General features: G+C 38.0%; 1 protein-coding gene across 1 annotated transcript in view; it reads right to left on the bottom strand.

Moving 5' to 3' along the window:
* Positions 1–20,660, bottom strand: part of LOC134669688 (inverted formin-2) — a 44,979-nt gene that overhangs the window by 4,025 nt on the left and 20,294 nt on the right. The window contains exons 2-20 of the mRNA XM_063527367.1: positions 13,982–14,090; positions 13,622–13,702; positions 12,965–13,124; positions 12,464–12,497; positions 7,388–7,526; positions 6,721–6,900; positions 6,281–6,395; positions 5,884–6,092; positions 5,589–5,693; positions 5,097–5,257; positions 4,665–4,853; positions 4,432–4,558; positions 4,088–4,240; positions 3,021–3,215; positions 2,556–2,678; positions 2,301–2,427; positions 1,650–1,775; positions 1,263–1,400; positions 107–227 (exon numbers count right to left, since the gene is read on the bottom strand). Coding sequence (XP_063383437.1) covers positions 107–227; positions 1,263–1,400; positions 1,650–1,775; positions 2,301–2,427; positions 2,556–2,678; positions 3,021–3,215; positions 4,088–4,240; positions 4,432–4,558; positions 4,665–4,853; positions 5,097–5,257; positions 5,589–5,693; positions 5,884–6,092; positions 6,281–6,395; positions 6,721–6,900; positions 7,388–7,526; positions 12,464–12,497; positions 12,965–13,124; positions 13,622–13,702; positions 13,982–14,083 — 2,585 coding nt within the window. The 5' untranslated portion in view covers positions 14,084–14,090. The remainder of the gene's footprint in view (positions 1–106; positions 228–1,262; positions 1,401–1,649; positions 1,776–2,300; positions 2,428–2,555; positions 2,679–3,020; positions 3,216–4,087; positions 4,241–4,431; positions 4,559–4,664; positions 4,854–5,096; positions 5,258–5,588; positions 5,694–5,883; positions 6,093–6,280; positions 6,396–6,720; positions 6,901–7,387; positions 7,527–12,463; positions 12,498–12,964; positions 13,125–13,621; positions 13,703–13,981; positions 14,091–20,660) is intronic.

Genomic DNA, 20,660 nt, shown 5'->3' with positions numbered 1-20,660 from the left:
TTCCAGTCAGCTACAGATATGTACAGAACAAAGGTGTGTTACGATATTAGGCCTCCTCGACCGTCAGTAATAAAGGTAATATCTATTTGAAGCTGACTGTACTCACTTGGGTTTGGCGGGGGGCTCGTCGGGCGCGGGCGCGGGCGGCGCGCGCGGCGAGGCGGGGCGCTCGCGCGCGGGCAGCTCCAGGCGCGCGCGCACTGCGCCGCGTCGCGACCAGGAACGATCTGGAAGGTTTCATAGTTTTTTCACCACACCAGCTCGGAAAGAATTACTTTGCACTTCAAAAACGAATAGCAAAGTTGCATTTTATCCACATGTGAGGCAAAGTAATCAAATGCAAATTTTGAGTTGTTTTCTTTTGTTTGCTGGTAGAATTGACTTTTAAATTATGATTTTGGATGATAAATATTTAATAACATTCATTTGGATTTGATTTGGTTTGGTTTTGTTTGATATTTTACATTTAATATTTGCTTCGGGTTGGTGTGGTGAAAAATTTTATGTTTCACTCGGGGGCAAATTTTGTTTAACCCTCGTGCTTTGAAACCCTCGCAACGCTCAAGATTCAATTTTTCGAACCACTCGCTACGCTCGTGGTTCAATTTTGGAATCTTTCGCTTGCTCGGGTATCAATATTAGCACGAGCGGTTAAACAACAACTTTGCCCCCTTGTAAAACAAATAACTATTATACTAATGCAAAGATAGAGTGGTCTCATCATCATCTTTCTCACGTTCTCACGGCTCATGGACAAACAAACCAATTCATGAGCAGCAGGTATGTAAATAAAATATAAATAAAAGATAAGTTAGTCAACATTATTAACAACTTGAAAAATAAGATGATCGTATAAACCCTTTTTTTAGCATTTCGATCTCTTAAGCACCCTCCAGACTATGCGCGTGAATCGCGGGCGAAGCCGCGAACGCGAGTGTGGAGGAGGCTTTAAGTCTTTAGAGTTAAACCAAGAAAAGTCTACAACGATTTTGATAGCAGACGTATACTCAAGTCGTATAGACGTGCTATCAAAATCGTTGCAAAGTTATCTTGGTCTAACTAGCTGCCGACAAATAGGTAGGTACTGTCTGACGACTTGAACACCAATCGTTGAAGTCGCGACGACAGGCAGTGGTCGTACCTATTTACCAGACTTCCCCGCCACGCTCTCGAAAGATCGTTCAAGAAAAATATCGTAGACGACATCATGTCTTTGACTTCGGTTGATCGCTGAAGTTACACCCATAGAAATCAACACTCACCAAGACTGCCCCAAGCACTGCGTTCTCTGAGGTCGTTGGCCGCTGGAGAGGAATGTCGGAGAAATTCCAGTAGGCCTTCTTCATCGTCTCCCGGACTCGCGCGGCTGCGACGACGGAGGCTTCCGGTTGGAGTTACATCTGAAAAGGCAAAAGCATGATGAGTTACCATTCTTTCTTATTTTTAATGTTTTGCTAAGGCCAAGTCCACGTGAATTTAACATCAGTATAAATCAAGTTTTATTAGTATTGCCAAAACTTCGGGTGCTGCCCATTGGGATTTCCCATTTACTTTCCATAGATTAGAAAGGCTCGCTAATCAACATCTGGCTACCCATGTATGCCCATCTAAGACATATATCAGCAAAACTATTAAAATGTTATTATTACCAGGAGATGGCGATGCATCATGGGGCCGCCTCAGAGACCTCCTTCCCAATCCGTTGCGGATGTCTATGAGCAAGGATTCCATGAGATTCTCGCACTCCGACACCGGGGTGCTGCATACGCTGCCACCTGTAATGAAGAGGAATTTTCTAATTTAGAACCTATTAACTTATGTTGTTGGAGATGGAGGTGTACAAATATTTTCGAAAATTGTTACCCGTCAAATATCTTCCGCTTGAGAATTATATTTTTGGCTAAAATTTCATGTATATAAAATAAACTTAACACTACGGTGGTAGTTAAATCTATCCTATGTCATGAAATTTTCCTACGGTGGTAATTAGGTCTACATGAAATATTCAGTATGTAAAATTAGGTACTTAGTTATTGTTACCTTACCTACCCTCCTCTCCTGGCCCCAGCTCCCTTAGCTTAATAGCATTCAAGGCGTATGTCCAACACCGTAAACAATGGCGCACCTGTTGGACTACCCCGCGTGCCCGCAATTCCTGCTCTGAATTTAACCTGCGAGGCGCCACGGTCCGGGCTATCAGCACCACTGCTTGCTGCACGTTCTGGACGTCCACAGTTTAGGGGAACCTCGACACGAGAGAAGAAGGAGTATGACTTGTGAACTCATGCCATTAAACGTACCAGTTCTTATCCTGGAGGCAGCTGCATCCCTCGCTCGTCTCCTGGCAGCAGCTTGTTCTTCATTGGCTCGGCGTCGCTCGTTCTCGCTTATTGCTGATCTGAACTTGGTGCAGAAGGTCACGAAGATCTGGAATAGTATAATGATAGAGTAAAAAGGACGATCATGTAAGCAATGCTTTTGTTAATTCTTCATGGTTAACCATTTTTTCTTGCATACGGGCTGCTGGGTTTTGGAACACCTTTAGAAAAGCATACCTTGAAGCATTCCTCAAGCTTGAAAGAAACGGGATCCTCGCAGAAGAACTCTGCAAGCTGTTTCCGAATGCTCTCCACTTCTTCCATATCCTTCTTTAGAGCTGAAACCTCACGCTCCGCAACCTAGAATAATGAATCTCAAGTAAAAGATAGTTTCTTAAATCGCATATTCTCTGGCATAAGCAAACACCTAGTAATCCTAGCATGGGTACTTTATCATCAGTAGAAAACAAAAGTCCTATTTGTCCTGCAAAGACTTTAGGTTTTACTAACGGCACCAGTAGTAGTGAATGGCAATAACCTTTTCTTTTTGTTCATGCAGATTGCAGACAGCCTGTTGCTGGCAACTCCAGGCCCCAGGTATGTCACAAACCTGTAGTCTCTTGAGAAACTGTTTGACTTTTGCTACTTCTGAAATGATTCTCCATTCAACTATAAAACGCCATGATCAGTTTTAGTACTAACCTGCAAGAAATCTCCCATCTGCTCCCTGATATCTTGCTGGTTGGTCATCTGTATTTCCTTCTTCAGTAACCCCACACGGTTGTCCAGGGTCTTGATCTCGTTATGAAGTTGTTCGACGCTGGCTTTCGCGGCCTCTTCTAGTACGCGGGTGTCGTCGGCGAAGTGGGTCAGCTCTTTGTTCTTTCGCTCTGCTTGCTGTGGATAAACGTTTTCATTTTATAAATGGATTAGTTAAATGATTGGTAAAGCCACAAAATAAATAATAGTACTACTTCCGTACAGAAAGAAAACTTTCCACAAAACCGAAGTTTGACAGCAGTTCAGGGTTGAATCATGCTGTCCCTTTCTAATATATGGCACTATCCCTCTCGGCTATTTAGGGTTGTCAAAATTCAAGCCATTATCTTATCTGTGGTCCCGCATGCAAAGGGACGTCAAGTTTGTCAACCCTAATAATTTCTCGGAGCAATGCTGAGCAGAACGGAGCCGAATTTGCCCGAAGGGAGGAGTTTCGCACCCCTGGTAAAACCAGTGATAAATTAAGTCTGAGGGCATTTATTTAATCTGAAGATATTGAAATCTTGTTGATGTCTTCACACTAATTAGGGGCTATTCATAAATTACGACATTTCAAATTAGGGGGGGGGGGGGCTGGACATCGGATCGGATGATGGTAGCATGACGTAGGAGGAAAAGGTGTCAGTAGGGAAGGGGGGCGGGGGGCAAAATCGCCAAAAATAGGTGACGTAATTTATGAAAACCCCCTAATGCGGTTTCCGTACGGCACCGGTGTGTTTATAGGGATCCGGAAACCAAAGATATGAGCTAAAATGCAATGGAATAGACATTTCACTCAAGCTTTTGCCTCTTATATTAGCTTATTGAAATTCCAGCCAGACATGTAAAGAACTGAATTTGTATATATTGACATCTTATTTATAACTAGTGTTTTATCAAATAAACGATTATCTTATCTTATCTTATCTTACCGTTATTTATAAAAAAAATACAAGTAACTAATTTTTCCAGTAACTACCTTTCTTTGCAAGAATAAAAACTATGCTTACCAGGGCGACATAATGCATGAGATTCATCCCAGGCTTATTGGCCCTGATGTCCGGCAGTTTCTGCAGCGAAGACAGCTTCACGCCCGCGGCTCCGCCTGCGTATCCACCAGCATTGAGGAAGTTACCGGCGATCAGGGTTATGTATAATACCTCCTGTAATTGATGAACAGAATGATGAAGAAAGTGACCAGCAATACCCGATTTATTATAACCACCAGTATTCACTGGAATGTATCCCGTATGGTATTTTTAAATGTGTCCCCCGAAAACTAGCATCGAAGCAGGATATTTCTAAAAATGACATAATGATATCTTTAAAAAATCATTGTTAATTTTATATTTACCTGCAAAGCTCTTGAAGACATCAGATCATCTCCAGCTACTAGAATAGCATTGATGGCGCTCTCCAAGTATCCTGCCGTCGAGGCCCACTCTTCTTTTAGTAACATGCACTCTATGCGCAGTTTGTAACTGAAACACATATACAGAGACATTTAGAGTCAGCTACAATAGCCGTACATTGTTTCATCAGGCCTTGTGTCATAATTTGGGCTCTTAATATAGAAAATATCCTTACTTTGGTAGCTGTATGAGTTGCATCAGGAATTTCTCAGCATTCCCAAGTTTAGTTACATCTCCGGTGAACGCCTTCAGCATCTCGCACTCATCAATTTCCGGCAGGATCTTGAGCAGGCCTCGCAGCTTCTCCGCGCCGATATCGTCGTGAGAACCTTCGCGGATTAGCTGGATTATGTCTTCGTTGGAGCTGAAATTACAGTCAATGTCAACCTCTCGACTAAGGCTAATGAAAATACTTATATAGTTAATAGGTAACCGCGTTTATATGATTAATGTCAATTTAATGACGCAGCTTTTTATAACATGTGTTTTGGATGTTTGGTGTGTGACATGAACACAAGGGGTGCTAAAGGGGTGTTATCTCGTGCAGTTGGGTTTTAAGTTTCATGTTCGTGACTAAAACTTCTGAATTTGGATTTCAATTGTTTACCTTCGGAACTGCTTCAAGAAGATGTTCACGTTCAAACTCCTCTTTCCATCCAGAAGAGTGATCTCAGATGACTCCTTCCTTGGTTTCCGCTCTCCTGAGGTGTCGCAAATAGGACTGCGACCCAAACGAGGGGAGGAACCCGCCGAACCGGTGGGCTGAATCTGAAAATCATGAACAAAGTGAGATTAATAGTATACCTCATAAAATAGTAATAGGAACATTCAGGATTCTCTGAGAAGGCACACCATCGTCAGCATCATAACATTAACTTGGTCAGCATAATACACAAAGGTCTTCTCTAAAATACTTCCACAACGTCATTCGTACTCCAATCATCGTTATATCTTTGACCTCTATAATCAAGACTCAGTTCATGAATTTCTGAGCTTTATATAATTTTTATTTACTTGTAGGAAAATTTCTGCGAATGTTTCTAAAGTAGGTATACTAAAAAAATTTACCCTTGATATAAAAGAAGGGTTTGGGTATTACCTGTTGACAGAATAGTCCTTCGATTTCGCCCCAGTCCAGTTCTGTCTTCGGAGAATGTTTGTGACTTGATGCCACCAACGACCAGATATTATTCTGACCAATTACCTGTAAGAAGCAATGTATTATGTTAGTTCTTACGATTAGATCCCGTTGCAACGCGTTGTTATCAGGACTGGCCCCTACTTACCTACCTACTTCCCTGTCACATGGTCATGATCATTTCATTTGGTACAGGAATTTGAATTAAGGTTACGGTTATGATACCTAATGAATTAATTTTTGAGTATATACTTACTTTATTATTAGGTATCTTATTCCAGTTGATAGTCTTCATCTTGGTCTTCGGAATCGGCGTTTCCTGCTGCGGCAGCTTCACGTCGATGACCGGCGCCGGCGGTATAGGGGAGGGGGCTGATAGGTTAGGGGGTGCTGGAGGTGGGGGCGGGCCGCAGGGCGGAGGCGGGATGCAGGGCGGTGGGGGGATCATTGGTGGCGGCGGTGGGGCTGGAAATAAATAAAAAAATTAAGAAACGTTGGCCACATGTAATACAATTAAATGTTCTATGCTAAGCGAAACGCTGCAAGTCATTAATAATGAAAATATGATACAGTATACGAAAAAAAGTACTATGGCAAATGCGAAATTTTCGATTTTCATGAACGAAATCATAATGTAGAAATGGATAACTTACCAGCAAAAGGCATCGGTGCCGGCGGAGGCGGCGGCGGCGACAGAGCCCTCTGTAGACTCTGTTTTCTGCCCGCGTTGGAAACGTCTCGGTGCTGGCACGTGCAGCCCATCTTGGCCTGTGGAAAGGAATGAAGATAATGAAGGAAGGTTGAAAAAAAAATAGGATTCTTGTAGAGGTCAACAGGAATCAGGATATCCTTTACATTTCAACATTGTTGAGGTATTTTGATATCTTAAACTTCTCACTAAGCTATTATCTATATGGGTAGGTAGCTACGTGAGAAAGCCGTGGATATGATATTTTAGGTATAGGGCTAAAAATAGTTCGACGGACAGCTCTTGGGGTCAGTTCTATCCTCTTATGCCTTAGGGCGCCTAGCCCCTATTTATGGGTGTTAAAGTTACTAGTGTGTTTGACTTTAAAGCATTTTTAAAACTAACCTGCACGCTAGGTGCTCTAAGCAGTTTTGCAGCATCTTCCCTTGATTCCAGCAGAGTAGCGCGATGGACCAGCGTCTCCGCTGTATCCCACACTATATCGCTGACCGGCTCCTTTGGGTCGATCTTCAGGAGGTGCTGCAGAATGCTCAGGAAGGGGATCTCTTGAGGAGTGTCGGCCACCTGTATCAGTATAATATGCGGATATATTTAATAAATTCTTGGAGAAAATCATAATAGCTTCTGATTGTTTTTGATAAAAAAAGAAGTTCCCGATATATGTCTCTCTGAGAACTCACGCCATTTGAAATTAAGTAGTTAGATCCTTAGATCCACTGCACAGATCTGTCACAGGATTCCACTGCTGGGGGTATACACCTTTACCATCGATCACCATAAACTGCGATACTGCTTAGCTTAGAACATCCACAAACTCTCTACAACCTTTATATCGAGGGCCTCCCTGAGCGACTGCACGCTAAATTCAACTACACAAATTTGATATTTACGAAGTTGTGTACCAATTGGCTCTACGATATTAAAGCAGTACGGCCGCTTCATGTCTAAGTGTAAGACATACCACCGCCCACACAGTTAACTGTCCATCGGTGGACCTTATTATAAAAGGCATAAGGTCCACCGATGGACTGTTAAGTGTTGTTGTTTGTACCTGTTTGAGGATAGCGTAGAAGACATCCAGATGCGAGTTGAGATTAATGCCTCCAGGGCCTTGAGCTTCGTCACTCTCCCGTTGTTCTTCGAAGACGTCCAGCTGTACGCCCAGATCTGGATGGCTGGCCGCTTCATGTCTGAAGGCAATACGAATAATTATGTTTAAAACAAAGTCATCCTCATTATCATATCAGCAAGAAGTACCCTGCTGGAAACTGCACCCCGAACGATCTCTTTATCTTACCGGTCATGCGCTACCACCATCGAACGGCTCCCTACAATCTTGTCAAGATGCTCCTTATTTGGGGCGTTCTCGCAAAATAAAGCCCAGGAATCAGCCCAGTAGCTGTAAGCAAGTGAGCTATTGTTCCTCGCTTAATATGAACCTGTAGAGATCCTCGTAGTAACAATTTGCCTTAGAATATTTATTAACAATATTTATCTTACTAAAAAAACAGCTACAAAAATTTCATTCTTAAATTTTCCCCCAAATTGTATACTTCTCGTTTTATCTATGTAAGTATTTAGTTTGTCCGTTTCTGGACATACTTGCAAATCCAGGACTTTCTGTCCTTCATCACTTGGAATGGAACCACTTGGAACTAAGGTTTTCCTGGTCCATTTTTCGAAAGATACTTGTCGTTATAATGATTAAATACATGGTTTTACCATAACAACAATTGACCATCGATGTAGATCGAATGTCAAGTCATCGTAATTAATTGATGCAGTGTTACAAATCGACGGATCAGTGATCGATCAACGCCGATCGTTTTATCAGTAGGAGTGGTAACTTGGAAGCAATTATTATTTATAGTTCCAAATTGTTTCGTTTTTGGAAGCTATGGGATAGAGAATAGAGAATAGCGATTCTCTATTGTATATATATTTTGGGGATCTCGGAAACGGCTCTAACTATTTCGATGAGATGAATTTGCTATATGATAAAACTATTAGGTAAAATTCGGGCGATACAACCAAACCGACTCTAAGCTATTTTTTTAATACTAAATTATTTAAATTACTGCCGAAAAACGACACAGGACCGGGATAAGTGGCGAGCAGTCGTGTTGGAGGCCAAGACGCACTTTGGGTCGCGCCAGAGGAGTAAGTAAGTAAGTAAATTTATTTTAACTAAAAAAAAGGTTTGCTAATGAACGCGAGATAAAACGGTTTTTCCAGAAAAAAATGTGACGTCCACACCACACGATCGGGTAAAACCAGATCCTTATACGGTATCTACTGATACCAATACCATTAACTTACACCTTATCGCATCTTGCATCTCATCAGATTGGCAATGTAATATATAAATGTCAATCTTATTAACTTGATTGGTAACGATTAATCGCGCGAGACGAGATTTGGGTCACATTATCGAATTTGATGATTACTTAGATAGAATGACATATGAGCTGACGAACAAATGTGTAGGTACCCTAGAATGATCGAATATCGAAAAACTGATCCTGGGCTTTCAAATCAAATCAATCATACAATGGTACAGTACAACCTGTTTTTCTTACGATTTTTGATCATACAGTACCTACTAAACGTCGTTTTCAGCTTGCCGTAGGTTGCAGAGTCTTGAATATTGCATAGTATTAATAGGCAGGTAAATACATTCTTCGTGGATAGCATACTGCTGGTAAACTGGGGTGAATTTAAAGGGTCCCACTGATTAACAGTCTGGAGTCCGCCGGGCGATATTGGCCTGACAGTTAGAACAAATTTTTGTCAGTTCCAAACAACTGACAGGCCGATACCGTCCGGCGGACTGTTAATCTTAAAGAACAAAGAACAATTTTCTTCAATTTAAAATTGCCACAAAATCAACAACAAGTGGTAACAAGAATATTACAGTATTGAATAATTTTACGGTATAGACTTACTTGTTTGTGTGCTTGAGAAAGGAGACCTAGGCTCTCCGAAACATGTCGAGCGAGTGACTAAAAACAAGTGAGTCTAAACCGTAAAATTATTCAATGTTAGTATGTCTCATAACAGTTTAAATTCGAATATTACAGTAGGTAGGTACAATGACGATTGCATTTGCCAAACAGCAGTTTTAACATGGAGCCCTTTTAAAAGATCTTGTTATTTTAAAAATTACCCCTACGTTCGTCCACTTTCAAACGAAACTATAATTTAAAATTCGTAAACCTGCTGGTTTGAGGTGTTTGATTATGATTTTAAAACCAGGAAAAATATTAGGAAGTCTTTAACAAAAAAACTGTTTAATTTCACGGACCAATTTAATTTAAATCGGTTGCCCAAATTAGGACAGGGCTGATGGCGATCATAAACATGATATTATACGGATCCAAAATAAATAAATTAAGTGCTAAAGGCAACACTCTTAACTTACCAATAATGGACCTTATGTTTTTGCAGTAAGGTTCATATTCAGTTAACAGGGTAGACGATACGTTTGGACGGATTTGGATGAGCCAATGAACTGATTTGCATACTTGTTCGGCAGATTTGAATTTAACGGCTACGAGAACTCTTTGTTTATTTGCGTTAAAAGGTTCGCGACATCTTGTACTCGTATTTTATTTGTTGTATTGAAAATATAAAATGCCACTGTTTTGGATGAAAATGCCCGGTTTATTGATGAAAATACTAAAATCACTACATGTCTCCCTATAAGATTTGAGGAGTTATTTGGATTCCTCATGGATCCCATCATCAGAACTGGGCTTTGACAAAGACGGGACCAATTTGGGACTATAAATATTGTACAGTTAAAATATAAAAACAATTTTAGAAATAATACAAAAGTAACTTAAATATATCTAAATGGAATTAATAATTAAATTAAATCAGGCACCGCATTTTAGAAATCGGTTCATAAATACATACAAAAAACTAAAACTCTTCCGTTTTGAAAGTCGGTTACAACAAAGCAATTACGTACAAAAGTAAAGCTAGTAATTAAAATTAAATTGACTATAAGAAGTTGAGTTCAAATCAAATGTGGGGCCTATAAACTCCGTTTGCATCACAGTTGACCATGGCAATTAATCTTTTAAGGGTCCCCGCGTGAGCAGGGCCTAGGCCATGGACTATAGTGGTTGTCTATACTATGAATAAAGGGAGCATTTAGAGCAGCCATTCTCAAAGTGTGTTCCGCGGAACCCTAGGGTTCCGCAAAGCCTCTGTTGGGGTTCCGCGAAAAAATACTTGTAATAATAAGAAAAAAACCAGCACTTCTACAGGTACATCTGGTCCACAGTGATGAACGAAATTTTAGACCGGAACGCTGTTCACTTTTTCTACAATAGTCCCAATGCCTGCTGTGACCGGTTCATGGGTGTCTATTGTTGCGCCTGTGAACGGGTTCCAGCAGGCGTTCTACATGACATTAAAGCTCTCCAAACGGCCTCTACGTGTTGGATCTGTATCCCCACGCAAGCCTATCAAAAGACCGGGATTTATAGGCCCGTGAAATCCAGAAAGAAAAAAACCAGCACTTCTACAGGTACATCTGGTCCACAGTGATGAACGAAATTTTTTTATTTGGGGTTCCGTCAAATATTTCGCTTGCCGAAAGGGTTCCGTCACCAAAAAAGTTTGAGAACCGCTGATTTAGAGTAGGTAGGAAAATGTTCACGGACGTGTATCTATTCTAAACACTAATCGTAAATTGCCATACATTTACAGCTAACCTGTCTTCTCCGAACAGTATTTCTTTGCATGTTAAAAACGGCTTCTCAAAGCGTATAGAAAACGCTTGTGCTACTAACTTGACATTGACCATGGTATTATGCCATACTTAACCACATAATAACATTAAATCACATTGACAGACAGCCGTCATCAATTCCCACAGATTCAATCAAAGTACTAGTCATTCGTCATCGAAGATATCGCATGATCTGCCCCATTTTTTGCCCTCTTGTTTGTCGCAAAAAGATTCTTATTGGTATTAGATACGCGTCATTGATTAGATTGTAATCTGATCTAGTAAAAAGCGTAATAAACTTGTAGTGTAGACAGCCTTAGTTAAGGCAGAGTTAAGGGAAACAAGTAGTCCATCTATGACACTTTTTTGACCTACGCTCAAAAAGTGCTAACATTAAGAAAAAAAACTTGCTGTATATATTGTTCTGCTGTGTTTTTTAACTATTTTTTACTTGTGTTATTTAGCTGTTATGCCGAAGTATTTATTATTTATGCTACGCTTGGGTCATTATACAGGGTGTAATTTTTTACGTGATACAAAATATGTTTATCTAACTCCATAAACAACTAGCAATTTAGTGTAGGAGCATTAAATTGCTAGTTGTTTATGGAGTTAGATAAACATATTTTGTATCACGTAAAAAATGATTGATATCAGACATTTTTTTTTTCGTGATATTTTTTGTACTTTTAAAGGATATTATGATATTAAAACAGCTTTATAAGATATTTAAAATGTAAAGTGAACTAAATTACTTTTCAAAGTAGCATAAATCACAAAAAATGTTTAATGACTTGTGATTTACGCTACTTTGAAAAGTAATTTAGTTCACTTTACATTTTAAAGCTGTTTTAATATCATAATATCCTTTAAAAGTACAAAAAATATCACGAAAAAAAAAATTAAAAAAAATTTTGTCTGATTTCAACGAGAGTAGGAGCATTCAATTGCTAGTTGTTTATGGAGTTAGAAAAACATATTTTGTATCACGTAAAAAATTACACCCTGTATTATTCAAACGTTCAGCCTAAACCCATTGCTGTCAAACTTTCGAACCATTTTTTTGATAACACTGTAATGTAATGTAAAAATATGTTTCTTTCCATAACTAAATGTACCGTATGATGCTAACCTTAGGCAAGTGCATAAGGTATATTTTTTCATAAATATAAACACTAAAGTGGACAAATGGCTACCTACGTAACGACTTTGAGTACGCTTCTCAAATTACGTACAATACAATACGTCATTGCGTATGGACAATCCACGCCCTTTGTTTGGAGTTGAATTACTTCTTCTACTACCACAATACAGCTAAGCTATACATACAGAGCTGGTATAAGGTTAAGACAACCTTGTGTTTATTGTAATGGTGTGATTGTTTACCTCAGGTTGTTGAGTGTGGGCAGCAGTCCCAAGCCTGCAACAGAACAAAATTATATTGTAGATTGGATGGCAATTTTGTGACCAAAACGGTGTAATGATAAGCGTATGATTATGATAAATGGCGCGTTTATATACAGGAACACATTACGAAAAAAATGGGTAAAACGAAAACCTAACAGGGTCACCGTCAGATTTTTTTTACATCTCAGGGTATTAACTTATGACCACAAATCAAAATAATATATCAGAATCTTTATTTAAATTAGATGCCTAACTTTGTTTGGTCTTATAATTTTCGCTCACTGGCTTGAAACCCAGGAAACCCTTTCTTTCGAGGTTTAATGTCATTTAGTCTCCTGAGAGTTCTCTAGTAGGTAAACTACTGTTAAGATACAATATTCAAACTTAAAGATACATTAATTCTTACTTATTCCCTAAAAAACAGATAGAACTAAAGTGTTTTTAGTTCCTCAATTACCACACAGAGGAACGCCAACTTACCAATGAATTCATTGCGCACACGAGTCCTCTCTGGCAGTCTTGGTGCGCTGATGATGAGACAGTTGACAAATGCCACTAAGGCTGTCTTGTAGTCGGTGGTGCTGGCATTCTTCAGCTCTTCCACAACCACGCTGAGACGGTAGCGCTCGTTCTTTAAAGTCTGGAAGATCACAATATTAAGTTGACATATAAGTGCAGCAAACCCACCCTAAAAATTGCGGTAGAAGTGTTAGGAAGAAATTTGAATGCACTGGAGTGGATAATGCGATATCTGTCAAGTTTTAAGAGTCTAGGAAAAATCAATAGTCGATATTAAATGGATTATAAAGATGAATTTTAAAACATTGGACAGTGTGTTTAAATCAGCCTATTCCTTGAATAGATGGTCAGGTGTGAAATGTTAGAGCTTGAATTCAAGACAAACAGCAGAAACACCTGATACGAGCGATACTAAAAAATTTTATGTTTAAGGAAAAATTTAGACATTTACCACCAAGAGGAAAAAAGAGTGTAAATAAATACATTTTAATAACACATAATTCAGGTGTCGATCAATCCACCAATAAATGGTCTAGAATCGCTTAATTGTATGGTTCTCCATATTTCATCTGTAGATTGTATAGGAATTTAGATCGCTAGACAAAATATTGACTTTACCTTATATCGGTCGAGAGTGTCAACCGCCCTGGCGTAGCCGTCGGCATTATACACACACAGGGCCGACAGCAGCTCGAACACCTGGACAAAAAAAAACAATGTTCGGTATCATAAATATTCAAACTTGTTGCGTGGAATCAGCATAAATAATCGTACTACGCCGAAAATTTTACAAATCTGGTCGGTTTTGATGAAGACTCAGGATACAAAGTTTTTTTTAGGGTTCCGTAGTTCACTCAGTACGTACTCTGTGTGCTCGATGTTGCAGACTAGGCCCACTCGGCTCTCCATGCCTCTGGCTTCGTTCCTAGACTCATCTGCTTCTTTCTATACCTATCTCACTGCAACTACTAGACTCACCTGCTTCTTAACAGGCGCGGCCGGCGACGTGAGCGCCGCCGCGAGCTTGCTGGCGTACTCTGCATGCTCGACGATATAGTCTAGGCCCACTCGGCTCTCCATGCCGACTCTGCAACAAAGAAAATACTTGTTAAGGTATATTGCATGGTAGTGATTTTACACCCAGACACTGGCACACAACGCATAACAGCTGCAACAAACAGCCATTGACGATATTTTTCAATTTACAGTTTTTCGCGTATTTTACTACAGATTCTAAGGGTGCACTAACCAGGGTTTAACCGGTTAAACCGTTAACCCAGTGTCAAATTGTACTAGTAACCAAGGTAACTTCAGGTTTAACCGTTTAACCCCGGATTAGTGGAATGGTGCAAGTGGCCCTAACTAACAGGGTTTTCAATAATTGATATATGCCGTATTAGCCGTTATACATATTAGTAAACCAATATAGATGAATTGAGCTAGCAAAAAAAAGGATCACGACAAATCGATAACATTATCTTTCTAAACTTTGAAGTCGGTTATAAGTTAGGTATAAATGAAGATGAACATTTCTTTTTCTCTAAAATCTGCTCGGGTTCTTAACATGTTTTAAATTTACTTAACTGTTCTAATGTGTGAAATTAGCACAAGATAACCATATACGTAACCATTAAAATACTTTTAATCTGAGACATTGCAAATTAGACTGGGTTCGCTTTAAAAGGACGAGTCTATAAAAACTTCGTGATTAACATAAAATGTTTTAGCGAACGCGATGATGTGTAGGTAACATAAATTATTTATAATAACTAATAAACGTGTTAGGAGTTAGTAATGTAATAAAGAAAAATAAGCTTAGTTCTGATCAAATTCTTGCAAGGAACACAAATAGGCGTAAGAAGTAGAATCTTTGATTCAATTTTTATTACTTCGTTAAGTGTATAAGAATAGGTACACGTATAACGATGTCACTAAATGTGTTTCGTTTCACTAACTTAATTTAACTGTATTTTGCAGTGAATTCATAAAATCCCCCTTTTTACAGCTATTGTACGTATGCCTGCACAGGGCCGTCTTAAACTATGCTGGGGCCCTTGGGAACATATGTACGAATTTGGGGCCCTTTTGGAAAGTAAAGAAAGCTAATTTAACTTACATTTTTCTACTATGGTCTTCTATTTATTATGGGTAATCCGATATACTGTTACTGGTGTCCTTCGGGGCCCCCTAAGGATGGGGGCCTTGGGACGGGCCCCGTGTGCTCTTATGGCAAAAGACGGTACTGTGCCTACAGTAGCATTATCTTTCTCAAACTATCAAATCTTATTATAGTTTTTGTAAGGCTTTATTTAATGCATTAAACATTAGTTTGATTGGTCGCGTTCATATCTCACATACAATGTTGCATTGCATTTACCTACTTTTATAAGCATTACATTGCGACAAAGTAAAAAAAGATATTAGAAAATTAAACTCATTTGAATTTTGAGCGGTTAAGTTTTAAGAAGTTAGGTTTTAAGTATTTATTTCTACACCTAGTTACTCGTACAGCTCAGCCACGATGCTTTAAGTTCTTATTCATAATTGAATCAAATAAACCAATACGCAACTGTCATAATTACGAGCTTACAATTAGCATTTGTCCTTGAATGGTCCAGTGATCGATCTAGCGGACCAGTCGTTGACAGTGCTCCTTTTCGCAACCGACCAGTTCCAAATTGGCTAAAGATCAATAGTTTGATGATTTTATCAATTTGCTTGACAAATTGGTCTGTGTGCAGGTGTGGCCAAATTGTGGCGAAAAAATAGGACTAGTCTAGCGTATAACTTGTACCTATAGGTAGGTACAATGTTTCTCAACTCTTTGTAGGTACGGAGAGTATTAGAGAAACATGGTACATATCTACCTACCAACTAAGAGGTGTATTAGGCCTAATGATAACACATTAGGGTTAATGTTACATTAGGTAACCGACCACATGTTACCTATGCATTGCGTTAACAAATACTATTACTATAGTTCGTTTTTTTAGCATTAGAAAGAACTCCACAGAAGCAAGCGTGCAGTTTTTATCAGGCTCTTTAATTGTTAATAACTATTGAATTATCTAATGTAGCATGGTCAATACATATAATTTACTTCAAATTATAAAAGTGCCGGATTTGGAACCACAAGCTTACTTCTGCGAAGTTCTTTCTAATGCTAAAAAAAACGAACTATAACATCACGTATGTTATTTCTAAAGGCACCACTATGGCATAAATATATGGCATTTCTTGTCAATTAATTATATTCTAAATGGACTGAGACTCGTCATAATTAATAATCAAACGAACTTACCTGTGAAGTTTGATTACAATTATACGAGTATCCAAATCCAAGACAACAAATATAATTTACAAGCAGCAGTACATGGAATCATGCCGTCCTTGTCACACATTTTAGAGATATAATATTTAAAAAAACAATTTCGCGTCGCGCTGTTCCCCTACCTCACTACGCCATCGTCCCTCGCCATCCCACTCTAACCCCGCTCCTCAGATACCCGTCATTATTTCAGAGTGGATCTTTTTTGTGTTATGAACAGAGACTATTTTATTTTAATTTTCGGGGTTGGGGGGCGGGAATTTGTTGTCTTGGATTTGGATACTCGTATAATTGTAATCAAACTTCACAGGTAAGTTCGTTTGATTATTAATTATACTTCCTATCCAAATCCAAGACAACAAATATAATTTACAAGCAGATGTTCAGAGCCTTGTATCTAAATACAGGTGCGAAAATAAAATGAAATATCGATATGAAATCAGTAAGTTACGTATACCGTTACTGATATGACTGATTTCAGCTGAAGAGATTTACCTGCAAATGTAATTTTATATAAGTATAGCATTGTATATTATAATGATAAGCGTCATTGATTAACGGGTAAAATTAGGTACCTTTTATATTCCTTTTTGGTGAAAGAAAAAAAATAATCATAAATAAATTAAACTTTCTTAGTTTTTATTGTAATACTATAACTATAACTTTAAAAAACAACTTCTTAAAATTATGGTTATAACTGTTGTATAATGTAATTTTGCCTTTGCTTATGTAGACCATTGAAAGGTGTGTTCAATCTTTAGTTATAGCTCTGAACCAATTTTTATAGCACTTTATACCCATTATAGTAACAGCACCAGTCATGGGACATTTAAGAGGAAATTTGAAGTATTTATGATATTTCCCTTATAAATGTAAATGGTCAACCGCTTAGCGTGTTAAAAGATGAAAGTCCTATCCGTCTTTCATGTTTTAGGCATGTTGTATCAAAGATACTGCAAGGACTTTCCACATAATTAACAAATTAAAACTATGTTTTTTTTCTCCAGTCATGGACACCAAAGCTCCAGTAATGGGCCCCCGGTAATGGACGTGGATCCAGTAATGGGCCCCCTATAATGGACATTGCTCTATCAGTATAAAATATTGAAATGGGTTATGGCAAAAAAATCAATTTTAGGTATAAGCTTTTATTGCTGAATGTATTTTTCTTTCCACAGCCAATTATAATTGTATTAGATCCATCCAGACAATTCTAATAGACCCAAACAAAATTAGTTAGGGTTTATTGCGATAAAGTTCCCATGGCCACCTCCTGTCTCCATCATCAGATCAGGTCCATGTTATCATAATATGGCATTATCATTCGATTTGCATACTTAATTACGTACTTAAACAAAATTTCAACTGAATCGGAAATCGAAAAGTGGATCAAATTCAGCTACCAAGATTTGACCTACACTAACTAACAGGGCAAGTTAAATAAAAGTTTGGAAAAACGATATTAATTTATCTGAAGTCCGAGAATACCTCCTGGTTGACATATTTCGTAACTACTATTTACTTCTGTATTGTTTAAAAACATGATATTATGGCATGGCAAGCATCATTATGTCAATTGTCCCATTATAGGAGGTATGCAGTTTTATAGCTCCTATAATGGGATTGGGCCAAATACCACATTTTTTTTACATCTGTGGAGTCACAACATAGTGTGTTTGTATACCTTATCTCATGATAAATGCAATTAACAAAACACATTCTAGTTTTCATCAAGTATTAATTAATTAAAATTTAATAAATTAACTCACCTCTCTTAGCGAAGTTGTTAAGAATTCGTAGTGGTCTTTTTTTTCAGTGACACGACAACTTTTGGGTTGACGCCAATTTCTTAAAAGATAACCGAATTTAATAAAAATTGAAACATAAACAGCTCTAGGACTCTTATTTATGATAAAAATATATCCAGTGTTTATAAACTACTTTTAGATACTTATTTTAGAGGAATTGTAGTTTTTTGTCCCATTACTGGTTCCACGTCCATTATAGGGTATACTACTATATATTATTCGAATTTAAATTTAACTAAGATATACATTGTTTTAATTTTCAAGATTATAATTACTACAACGGTTTAGGTTGTTTTCTGCCAGACACTATACATACTAAATAAGCTGTTTTTTATCATTTAGATTTTACCAACCACTCACTGGATGTAATTATTTTTTGCGTTCTGATTAATCTATGAATGTATGTCTTTTTAAGTATTGACAAGTAGAATAAAATATAACTTTATGACAGATTGCAATGAAGATCCAATACAACAATAATTACCCTCTTCTATACAAAGCCTGTGGGTAAAGGAGATTTTTCTTCATTGTAAGGTTGTCATAGAAATCAAGTTTCTATACATTTAGACTAAGTCCGGACAATGACTAGTAGAAAAGCCTGTAGGTGCTGTTTTGAAACTTATAATTTTTCAAATTTTCAATTATAATTCATCTTCAAATTATAGATTTATATAGTTGATCAAACCAATTTGTCAGTCAGTAACAGGAAAACTATACTCATCCTTTCCTTTTGAGTGCTAGTACTGGCGTAAGACAAAGATAGTACGATTCTCTCTGTCTTTGATTGAAATGAGACAGTCTCATTCTCAAACGATATGTAAATAGTTAAATAATGTATATAGATAGACTACCTTTATTAATAAATAACTCTTCTTTCTTTACGTATCTGACCGATGACGACTACACGTGATACAAGTGGCAAATAAACTTTGGTAGATTGTAGTGTAGGTAGTTAGGTCTTAAATTATGATAATTTTGTGTATAAGGCATTTACTTGAAATTTATCATTCAAGGAGTAACTTATAGTAACCTTTTTTAAAAATAACAATTATACTGTGCAGCGTGCACAGTATTCTTGTGATACACAATCAACAATAATTATTTAAGCTTTCTCGTGTTACGTAGCATTCAATAGGGTATTACATAGGTACTATAAGTATTTAAATAAATTATTTTACACCATGCATAAAATACACAGATTAGAGTTATTTTTAAACACAAGTTCTATTTTATAAATTGGATAGAAATATAACAATACACTCTTTTTGTTTGGGCAGTCGTGTAAAAAGTAGGTGAGTTGACCGTGACGTCACGAATGTTTCATATAAATTCCAGGTTAGCAAATCGTTTTGACAGTTCTAAAAAGGTAACTGATTTGTAGTAGTAGTAGTAGTAGTAGGAAAATACCCTATTATAACTGTACAGCAATATAATATGACAACCTAGAGCATTTAAATTAATGACAATATTTAATTTTATTATTGTTGATGGATATCAATCTTTTATTGCGATTGTCAATCTAGCTATTTAGCGATGGCGACTCATGTAACAGGTTACAGCATTTAACTCTGGTTGCATTGTTGTGCAATTGTGCATATTGGTTTTCAGCTAAGGATTCCAGCGCTGATTTCGCGTCGTGGGATATATGCATCAACCACGGTGCAGCCCTTGTTAGTTGCGGCGACGGTCCCCTGAAGTTTAGAGCTGAGATAACCAGTAAGCAAATCGTACTGGATTTGTTACGAGTAGGTAAATCGGGCTCGTTGAGATGCTATATATTTGACTGCAGGTCAAAGATGCTGTTTGAAGCTATTTGGAACACATAACTTCGTTATATGTATGTATAATAATTTGAATGTAAAACCGGTTAAAGGTTTATATCTCTTTCCATATATTGTTTACTCGTCATACAGCACTGTTGGTGTACTTAACAGGATTTTAGGCTGCATTAACACCAGTTAAATTGCTTCAACGTAACTAAAATCTGCTTTGTATTTCACATACGTAAAGTCACATCATCACTATTAAAGTGGAGGCAACATAAAGGTCTGGATGCAGACTATGACAAGTACATTACATTGGCATCAACACTGTTACAGTGGAGCACGGTTATATATCTTTGACTCATTTTATAACGATCAAAGCGTCTGCAGAACAAACATAACGAAGAGCGTAAAGACCGAAGAACGAAGTGACTGAAGAACGAAGTGATCGAAGAGCGAAGCGACTGAAGAGCGTATCATCAGAAGAGCGAAGCGACCGAAGAGCGTAGTATCCGAAGAGCGAAGCGACCGAAGAGCGTAGCATCCGAAGAGCGGAGAGACCGAAGAGCGTAGCATCCGAAGAGCGAAGCGGCCTAAGAGCAAAGCGACCGATAAACCAAATGACCGAAGCAATCGAAGAGCGAGTCAGCCATTATTATGTAGTTTTTGATATTATGCAATTATCATCATTAATCTTCAACACAGTAAATGTGGAGTAAGGATAGCCTCGTTACTATTAATGAGGAGCAAATTCAACC

Source organism: Cydia fagiglandana, chromosome 1 (assembly GCF_963556715.1).
Source record: "Cydia fagiglandana chromosome 1, ilCydFagi1.1, whole genome shotgun sequence".
In the NCBI taxonomy this organism is placed as follows: Eukaryota; Metazoa; Arthropoda; class Insecta; order Lepidoptera; family Tortricidae; genus Cydia; species Cydia fagiglandana.
Note: the sequence above shows the minus strand (reverse complement) of the source record. Positions and strands in the feature narration are given on the sequence as shown.